This window comes from Diorhabda sublineata, chromosome 2 (assembly GCF_026230105.1).
Source record: "Diorhabda sublineata isolate icDioSubl1.1 chromosome 2, icDioSubl1.1, whole genome shotgun sequence".
NCBI classification, from domain to species: Eukaryota; Metazoa; Arthropoda; class Insecta; order Coleoptera; family Chrysomelidae; genus Diorhabda; species Diorhabda sublineata.
Genome location: NC_079475.1, coordinates 26,143,698 through 26,154,569, shown reverse-complemented (window position 1 = coordinate 26,154,569; position 10,872 = coordinate 26,143,698). Strand labels below are relative to the sequence as shown.

General features: G+C 30.7%; 1 protein-coding gene across 3 annotated transcripts in view; it reads right to left on the bottom strand.

The window, feature by feature from the left end:
• LOC130453192 (protein madd-4) overlaps positions 1-10,872 on the bottom strand; it is a 119,754-nt gene that overhangs the window by 4,654 nt on the left and 104,228 nt on the right. Inside the window, exons 10-15 of one of the 3 annotated variants that reach the window (XM_056792810.1) lie at positions 8,551-8,816; positions 7,615-7,868; positions 4,796-5,931; positions 4,003-4,125; positions 511-806; positions 258-418 (exon numbers count right to left, since the gene is read on the bottom strand). In XM_056792810.1, the coding sequence (XP_056648788.1) occupies positions 258-418; positions 511-806; positions 4,003-4,125; positions 4,796-5,931; positions 7,615-7,868; positions 8,551-8,816 (2,236 nt within the window). The remainder of the gene's footprint in view (positions 1-257; positions 419-510; positions 807-4,002; positions 4,126-4,795; positions 5,932-7,614; positions 7,869-8,550; positions 8,817-10,872) is intronic. The other 2 variants (XM_056792811.1, XM_056792812.1) reach the window with 2 other exon arrangements.

Below are 10,872 nucleotides of genomic sequence, written 5' to 3'. Positions count from 1 at the left end.
TGTTAAGTTCGAGAGTTCTACGGGTTAGGTTGGGTGAGATTGGGCTAGATTTGGTTAGTCTATTATGAGACTCATGGTATTCTGTCACACTCTTGCAGCAGTTTGCAGTACACTAGATTTAAACCCTGGATATCACAGTTCCTGGGAGAAGTCATACGTGAAATGGAACGGCATTTCAAAAAACGATAAAAACTCTATAGCAAAATATGATAATGTAATGCTATTAATAAATGATTCCTGATAATGAAATTCCTTACCTTTATGCCACTTGAAACATTTTGAGTTTTCACAAGAGCTCCACTCATGCACTGTCCACTCAGGACACCTATCAAAACCACATTTTCTAATGGAAAATGGGGATTTTACTCCTGTCTCGTCACAGAGAATATTATCAACAGGTTGACTGGCATTATACAACCTGAAAATATATAATACGAAATTTTTTTCAAGCAAAAACACGATTATTTCTTATCAAATATAAACATTAGAATATAAATCTAAGCTACTTACTTAACAATACAACTGACTTCTCTGCGTTGAATACCGTTTCCACCACAAGTTTCTGAACACCTCGACCATGGTCCTGATGTCCATTCAAATTTAAGATTCTCTTTCTTTCCTTTGCCTAGAACTACCATATTATCCCCATCACTGCTTTCAAGAAATTTCTCGGTTTTTGTGTCATAATCACTCTCTTCAGAATCTTCATTGAAAAATGGAACTCTGTTTTCGTTATTCTTGTTACTGGGCAAGTCGATCATCCTGTGACCTCTAGAATTGCTAAATGCCTGGAAAGGCCATAATAACTACGTATGTTATTAAAAGTGTCAAAGTGCCCCCATGAAGTTTAACCGTATTTGAATCATATATTACAGTATTGCATATATTACAGTATTGCATATATATATATATATATATATATATATATATATATATATATATATATATATATATATATATATATATATATATATAAATTTCTTAGTCCTTTTGATAATTTAATGTATCTAAATGTTCTCAATTTTAGGTCTCTTCTGTTTTAAAATTAGTTATTTTTGAAAGTTTTTAAAAGAAAGAAAGTCTTTATCAAAATATGATATTGACAAAGAAAATTTGAATAAAATTAACTTATAACTTTATTCCAATAATAATGCAAATACAAATTGAAAAGTGATAAGTGCAAAGTTGGAAAGTATTATTGCGGAATAGGCCCCAGGAGCTTCTACCTTTGCACGTTTTTGGTCAGCATTCAAACATTTTGAGATCCAGTTTGCAGCAATTTTTCTCATGTCCAAATTGACGTGAACTATATGATGAACGTATGAAGAAGTCAGTGCAAATAATACACAGACATACCTCATAATGAATTTATAAAAGTTTTTGATCACATACTCGTAAATTAACATACATGAAATTTGAAAATTCAGTATATCAACAAAGAAATGGTTGGCCTATGATAGTATTCATATCAAGTGTATAACACAAAGAGTAATGGAATGTCTGGAGGAAACAGCCTTGAGTAAAGTTAATATAAATATTTCATTCTTTTTCTTATATAATTCTATAAAAATATAATATATATATATATATATATATATATATATATATATATATATATAATTCTATAAAAAATTCTTATATAATTCTATGTAAATTCAACGTCATGAGTAACCAACTAACCATATCTAGCCTATGAAATTTAACTTCACTCTTAACGATGTAACGTATTCTAACCTAAAAAAAATTGTCATTCATAATCTAACCCATAAATATTGATCGTTTCAACGTTACAAAATTTGATGTCATTTATAGCTTAATCAATGAAAAGTTACAACTATCTGAATAGCAGCCAAATTCAATAATTATGTCAATCGTCAATTTGATTATTGATTTCCGGACCTTACGAATTTCATAGTTATTTTAAAAGAAAGAACAAAATTCAAAAGACCATAATTCTCAATTGATCAATGTAAGTGAATTTTAATATTTTTATACATTGATTTATTGGTATACGAGTAGAAGTGCATATTTTTACATTATATACATATATATATATATATATATATATATATATATATATATATATATATATATATATATATGGTGAAAAATGAAATATCTCTGTAGGACTGTTTGAAATGATGTTTCTATCCGTCATACATATAATGAACTCCGATTCTCTAAATTAGACAGAAGTTTCCAAATTTCATATCCAAATTAAATAAACATTCTACTATAGATATTCCGTTTGGAATATATATAAGCTTGGCCGTATCGAGAAAATGTATGTATTACAATAATTATGTAAGTATTGCCTGAGATTTGAAAACAATATAAATGTGTCGAAAAGGACGTAAACAAGTTGGTGTGATGTTAAATTTTATTACAGGTACGTCTCAATCGTATTTGTTTTTAGACAATTTTCGCAATTATTGGCCAATAAAATCGTTTAGTAAGTGCTATTTTCATGTTTTTTACATCGAGGTGACAGGTTTTTGTTTCATGATAAAATTTAAGTTTCTCTACTTGTGGCTCTGTAGTTTTGCATACCTTCTAAAACGGTATTACTTTGAATAATTTTTAAAGCAAAATTTCTAAAATAGAGATGCATAGTGTGTGCCAAGTTTCTAGGTAAATCGGAGTGTTCGAAATAAATAGCGTACTGTTTGTTTGAGGCGATATATCCTTTAACAAAATTCATTAATTGATTCGATTCTATCTCCCCAATTGTTACGAATATTTCGTTCTTTTATGTGTTTGATACTCTTTCATTAATTGGAATAGAAAAAAAAAAGATTCTAAGTTGGTATTTCTAGGTCTATCTGGTTCTTTTCATATGTCTCGAACTACGTTTGTTTTTTGATTTTCATTGTTACTAGGTCCTACATTGTTCAGTATTTCTTCAAGGTCAGGACTATAAACTGGAAATTCCGTCAGGGCTTTGTAGGAAGCTTTCCATTATTTCGTCCGCATAGCATTTATTTCTATATATGTATTTGTACTTCAAGCATATGCTTTGTTTGAGTTTGATCCTTCTGTATATTATGACTTAAACGTATTCCTCTAATTTCAATCTCCTTCTGACTAGCCTAGAATTTTCGTCATTTACGGAGAAAAGCTATTGCAGTGGCTTGTGATTAGAATATAATGTGAACTTCTGGCCGTAAAGGTGTGGACGAAAGTATTTGTAGCCCCATATTATGCTAGGAATTCTTTCTGAATCGTGGAATAGTTTATTTCGGGTGGATTGACGGTTCTTGATGCATAGTATATAGCGTGTTTGTTTTTAGATTGTACTGCAGCTATTGCGTAGTTAGAACTATCTGTTGTTAATTCAAATTCTGCATTAAAATCTGGATATAATAAAATGGCTACTCCACACATTCCTGATTTCAAGAGAGAATATTTGGATATGATTCTAGAATTCGATAGCAATAATGCATTGCTTCCTCGATTTATCGAAATTTGTGTAAATTTATTTAGAGAATTTTATAAAGCTATAGATTTATAGGATTTTCAAAATGAATATTTGATGTCCAACATCTTAGCAAAAAGTAAAGGTAGGTAAAGCAGCAATATTTTTTTTGTACTATAAGAACTTAAGAATGCACTTTTAACTTCTTCTGCTCATAAAAGGAATATTTACAAATTGAGTACAGAACTTCCAGAAATAAAACAACGTATCGGAACACATTTTGATTTTTATAATAGAATTCAACATGTCTTCGAATTTCTTATTTCATCACACATTCCAATATAAATGAACATAACATTTTGGGTAACTATTTTAAAATTTAGCACTCAGAGTATTGCTATGCAGTTTAAAAGAACAATTAAGTACATTAATGCGGACTAAAAATCTAGAAAACTTGAACTTGAACTTGCCTCAAATGTTTCAACTAATGATCAGATCATTATGATTTTGTTTATAAATGAATAATCTATGAATTTTTGATTTTTCCAAAACATCAATGCACATACAAAACATTATTGATATCTAACCTGTAAATTGAATATTAGCTTTTGGAAATTAGGCAAGACTCTAGAGGCGGAGCTTGCCAAATCTGTATGTTCATCTGGGACGTAGAGCTGTGATGTACTTGAAGGTAAATGTGGAGATGGATCCTTCGGAAGCATGAAAATAAGTGGTCACCTTGTGAATACAGTTTTATTTTGTACTCATTTGAAATCTGTAGCATATTTACAGTTTTGATTTATAAAAAACGTTATTTTATGCTTGTTTTCAATTAAGGAAATGTGTACAACCGCTACTAATTTATTCCTACAATTGGAAATATTGCACCAGTCGATATTTGATTTTTCCTTTAAGAGATAATGGTGAATTTTCAATATTGCTCTGTGATAAAGGTAGTTATCAGTAAATTCCACCATGCAATATGTACTATCACTAAGATTTTTTAGATATTTTAGATATTTGCTTCGTTGACTTAGATAGTATTGTAGAATTAGTTATTATAATTTTGATTCGAACTATTCGAAAACTCACTAAATCATTTTTCAATTCTCTTTTTTCATCATCCTCATCAGAAAATAGCAAAATAAACTCATATTGTTGGAAATAATATTATCGAGCTCTCAACATTTTAAGAACACTCCTATTTTTGTTGCTCTTGCCATATTTAATCAATACTCACTCAGTTGATTTATTTATGGGCAATTTATTAATTGCGTATTCAAATTCAAACTTCCAAACTTTTGTTTAAAGTCGAAAAATACTTAGAAAGTGATCAATTTGAATGTTTACATACTGAATAGAGTAGAATAGAGAACTTACTTTTTCTCCGCTTCTATTCAAAGAACTCTGTAACTGTTCGTTATAATTAGGATCCAGTCGAAGTGAAGGTAATGTTGGCGTAAACAACTTCGAGCTGGGATTCTTCCTTGATCTATCTGGTCGTTGTTCGTGAGAATGGTCATCGCTGAAAATGGGAGTTTCCTCTTCTTTTTTCTCGTGAACATCAGAAGCTAACTCCACCTTTTCCGTTTTTAAACCTTGTTTCTGAATTTCTTCAGATGTAGGGAATTCGCCGGGCTTTGGTCTGACCGAAATATGAATATTCGCTACTGACTTAGCAGCCATACAGGTGTACATTCCGCTATCTCTCAGAGTCAGATTAGTAACTCTTAAAGCACCTTTTTTAGAAGTCTTATATTTCCTATTTCTTGGGATCAAGCTTTTGTCTTTCATCCATTCTATTTTTGTTCTGTCAAATCTTTTAACAGGGCATTTTATTTTGATAGTGGTTCCAGAGAATACTGTAGCTGCACCACCGACTTTCAATGATATCTTCTTCTTTTTTGGATCGTGCTGAATGAATGTGCTGTTTGAAACATCAATATGGGGTTTATCACTTTCCACTATGCAACTTTTGGTATTACAAGGTTTAAATTCTGCAGGTTTTGGTATTGAACACATAGAAGGTGGCCTATCTACAGTATGATTTTGTGCCATTACCTGCTTACATTCAACTTTTCTCGTTTTGCTTCCTCCTCCACAGCTTGTGGAGCACCTAGACCATTCTCCTATTTTCCACTTTACTGGACAATCAAGTACATTACAGTATTGCCTATCTGGAGGTGGTGGTTGAGGACACATATTATTAGGAACTATGACAGTGTTTCCTCCACCTTGAGTAACTTCGTGAATACAATTAACTTCCCTAGTTTGAATACCTATGCCACAGCTTTGTGAACATTGTGAGAAATTGGAATAATTCCATCGAGGGGGACAAGGATGGTCATTACAGGTTTGTATTCTAATTTCAGGTTTTAATTCTATAGGGCACATATAAGGCGATGTTAATTTCTGAGTATCATCTCTTACGCAATTCACTATAAGTTCTTGTATCCCTCCCAAACAAGTGGCACTGCATTGTGTGTAGCCCTGCTCTTTCCAAGAATATGATTTACCTGAAATAAAAGTACTTGATCAGTTTCTATAATTTATTAAGCTGAAATACTATTAGAAAGATGCTAAAATATATTTGATATACATTATAAAAGCTACCATTATGATAAATGGAGCTATCTACAGAGCTTTTATTCATTCTAGACTTTATTCCAAATTACATAGTAATTGATGTTCATATAGAAATTTATATCACAAATCAGAAGCAATTGGAGCAACTCTATTATTGAGTAATAATAATAATAATTAGTTCTGTAATTTAGTTTTTATCGTCAATTAAATTTTATAACATACAATATATAATTATTTTTATAACAAGAGTTATTCGGTTGAAAGTTATAAAAGAATACCCTTAACAAATATGGATACGACCGGTTTGAACAAATAATCGCCTGTTGAATGTATGATTCTATACTAATAACTTCTATCTGGGAGGAAGTAATTTGATTTTTAGGATAGAAATTTGTATCCACCAATCCAAGGCGAACGTATCAATCATTTGGGTCCTATCTCAAATAGGCATTTCAAGAAATGAAAAAGCAGACAAATGTTTCTAAGAATCAGCAGATAACAACAAAGCAACAATTGTACGGGAAGTGATAGTAAACGACTATAATCAAAATAAATGTAATAAAGGTTAATCAAAACGAAAGTTCAGTGCAAGTGGCAAAGTGAGTGGAAAAGATCGCAGTAGATAGTAAAATCTATAAAACCATCTGTCCAACGATGAAAAAACAGTTTTAAAAATCGTACGGACCAAATAAAAATCAATCGTTTATAAGGCTATGGCACACTAAAAGGACATCCTCATATTTATGTAACCGTAAAAACACACCAATATGTGAAACTTGTAACGTTAATCTAAACGTGAAACACTTATTGTTGAACTCTCAAAAGTACAAAAACGAAAGACTAACTAACAACTTTCCAAATACCATGTTTCTCTACTTAACAATAATTGTCATGCCACAAATATCTAAAAGACGCTCAACTGTATCACAGATTGTGAACAATTGACATGTCGCTAAAAACCTTTGAAATTGATGCGAAAATAAATAAAAAAAATTTATCTTATTGTTAGTCTGGCTGGATACGATAAGTTTTTCATAATGTTTTCCCAACATCAGGTAATCATTTTCAAAATCTTGTCGATGAAAGATTATATTCATTATAATCAATATTTCGATAGGCGTTTGGTCAACCACAAAATATTTCTGAATGTAGTATTGTGTATATATTTTTTGTCAATTGATAGATTAGTTTAATTTGTTCAAAGTTTTTTATGCAGGATACAATATTTCAAGGAGAAGTTATCTGAGGACGTATATGCATAGATTCATTTTTATTGTTGAAATATTAATGAAGTTTCTTTTGTATTGTAATCCCTTCGAAATTAATCAAAAGAAATGGATCATAAATTGAATAACGTAACCAAATAAATATAGGCCTATAATTTCATTAATCATATATTTTTACATATTATGTGAATCGATGGACAAAATAATCGAGTTTAACTTCTATATCCGTGACTCGGTTTCACCCGTGTTCATTTTATAAATGAGCTTTCAATTACAAACGGATCTTAATAGGATATTCTTCATCATTCCATCAAGTTCTTGTTAACATATAAAATTTCTCAATTCTATAAAAAATGTACTATGGAGTTGAAAAGCCGAGATATTTACCTGGTACCCCTGGCGCAATTTTGATATCTGCCCTACTATATGGATCATCTTTAATATCAATTCCAATTTTTTCTGACACACATGGTTCCTTATAACATGATTGTGTTTCTATAGGTTTTGGTCCAGAACATTGCTTATCTGGAAGTTTGGCTATCGTCCTAGAATATTCTAGGAATATTTTACAGTGTACTTCTCGCCGCCGAACACCTTCCCCGCAAGTTACGGTACAAGGGCCCCATTCATCTGATATGAATCTGAAAATTTGACATAAATACGTGAAGTGTTGAAGAACTAAATTACAACAACATAACATTTATCTTTCTTTTTTTGGCCATTCGAGTGAGTAAAATTTTCAATTTTTGGTCAGTATCTCATCTTGAAGATCTATGCTATGATAGAACTGGGATGAGTCAGAACAAATTTTCAATAACTGCTATCAGATGCCTTCTTGTTTTAGCTATATTATATTGTTTTGCTCCAGAAAATCAGTATTTATGATTTAAGCATGTGAAACAATACGTAATATTTTCAATTTACTTTTGTACGTATCAAAAAAATTTGAAAAGAAAATTTTCCTAGACCAAGCTTCGAACTCGTGACCTTAAATTTTAATGCATCAACACTGAGCTATGAGACACAATGAATATTTTCGTCGTATTTGTGTTTTTCAACGTAGTAAGGTTATTGAAATGATTCATGAATTGAAGTACCTTTTGAAACGATATGAATTTGACTCAAACCTGTCAACATTATTCTATGTTTAGATTTTACTGTTTTAATTAGTTTTTTGAAACTTAAAAATTAGTTTCTATTGAAAATTCATAATGTTGAAATATATAATCTAAAAATCTCAGAAAACCCTGTATATTAATTTTAAAACTTATCAATTTTTGTTATCATAACCTATGAAATTTACTCTACTGGAAAAAAGCTTACGTGCTCTCGGAAGGTACTATCTGATCTCCAATTAATCTTTCTGGAATTGGGGCTGGTGGGTACAATTGTACTAAATTATTTATATGATACAATCCTGGAAAAAGTTCTTCACTAGTTTTGACATTTGTCGGACACTGTATGCCGGTAGAACAAAGTTTTGTACTGATAGGCTTAATGTTGAACAAACAGAGTTCAGAATATCGGCCATCCTTATCTTTGCACTCTACATTTCTCACTTGAGTTCCTTCTCCACAAGAAACGGAGCACTACAACAGTAAATACAAAAAGATAGAAAAAGCATTTCATAGAATATACTTTACTTAGTGATATACAATTGATGATGATGATTTGGGTATGAATACGAGTTCACAATAAAAATTTAAATATATTTAAAAAAATACTGAATTGAACGAAGTTCCAAAATACAATTAAATTCACAATAATACAATAATACGATACACATGTCTGTAAATATATCTTTAGAAGTCTCAATAAACATTATTTTTATAAATTGATTGCTGATCATAAGTTGCTTATTTTATAAAAGAGAATTCCAGGTCCATATCTCCTCTCTCCTTATCATTGGAAAAATAATGGAATTATTTTTGGTTCTGAATGACTTTCTTCTAGTTTGATTTCTTCAATTTTGTTGCCCTTTGTTTTCTCTAGGGTTCTTTCTTCAAATAAAGTATTGTCATTAAGGTTAAGATAATATTGTAGTTGCTTCTAAACTTTCCAATTATCTAATTGGCTTTTTGTTTCTGGTCAATCTATCAATGTCATATATTCTTTTGAAATCGATTCGATTCAATTTCAAATAGTGGTACGTCTGGACTTTATTGGCAGAATTATTTATTTGCCTTTCAAATTTGTAAGTTGTTTGAGAATGTCTCTTCTCCTATTTGAAGTATATAATTCTAATAATTGATGCTTGGTTCCCTTCTAGGTATTGATCTGACGTACATTTATTTATTTATAATATCCTTACCGTGATATTTCGAATGAAGAGGATTTTGTGTTGGTTATTTGTTCTATAATGAGTTATTGAAAACTCGCTTTAGTGGTGGAGCAGTGTCTGGGTGGATAACTGTTCCAAACTGCAATTGTCTCTCCATTTCAATTCTTGTCGGCTGTAGTACTTGTTTTCTAGGATGGGAAATTCTTCTTTCATGAGCATGTCTTTTGTAGGTTTAGCCAGGTATGGTTGGACAAGAATAAACATTCTGTTAATTAGTAAAAATGAGTATAGGTAATGAATTTCTGCGGTTTCATGTTCTAGTATAGGTATATGGAGAGCTAAGATTATTTTAGAGTTAGAGAAGGCTACTTACACACTCAAAAAGAGATGTTTTCAAATTTTAGAATTTGTTCTTCTTTATAACCGGTTTGTAAATTATCACTTATATAATTTCTTAACTTGAGATTGCTGAAGTGTGAATATAATTTAATTTGGAAAATGAATTTGTGTGTTTTCAATGATATCATTCAATGTAATTGTAATTAAATTTTGACAATACAGATTGAATCGCGAAATTGTTCTATGAAATGTAATGAAATTATTCTATTACTATTTTCTTTTCAATTATAGATGATATTTTTCTGATTTTTTCAATAGTTTTCGTTGGTTAAGCCATTAAGTTGTGATTGATTCGTGAACCCATCAATCGTCCACTTCGAAAAAGAAAAAAAAACGAAGATTACACCTTGTACATACATACAGATCATAAGATCAAGACAGAAAAATTGGAAATTTCAGAAGCCCATGGTCAAATCCAACCAATTAATCCATGTTTTAGCAATTTTATTAGTAACTTCATTCGAGGCGAAAAGGAGAATCTCAAAATTTCTTTTTGGACCCAAGCTACAACCAGCCCAGGTCCAAGTATTAGAAGAAATATGATAGGACATTTCGAAGACTTCAAGGACAAAGTCCTGATTGGTTACCGAAAATACGATAGGCGATAAATATCCCCCACCAAAAATTGAATAAATTTTAAGCAATTTAGGTAGAACAACCTATTTCACAACTCTCGATTCAGCCCAACGATTTCATTAAATCGAAATTCATCCCAATTCTATTGGAAAAACAGCCTTTACTGAACCACATGATCATTTGGAATACATGAAACTTCAAATGGGACTGTATAACAGCCCAGCGACATTCGAAAGATCAATAGGCAATATTTTGAGACCCTTCCTATATAAATCCTGCTTTGCATACATGGACGATGTAATTATCTTCTCTAAATCCCTTCATGAACATCACATTCATATTGCCGTAATTTTTGGTAAAAATAATTTGAAAATTCAATAGGACAAATC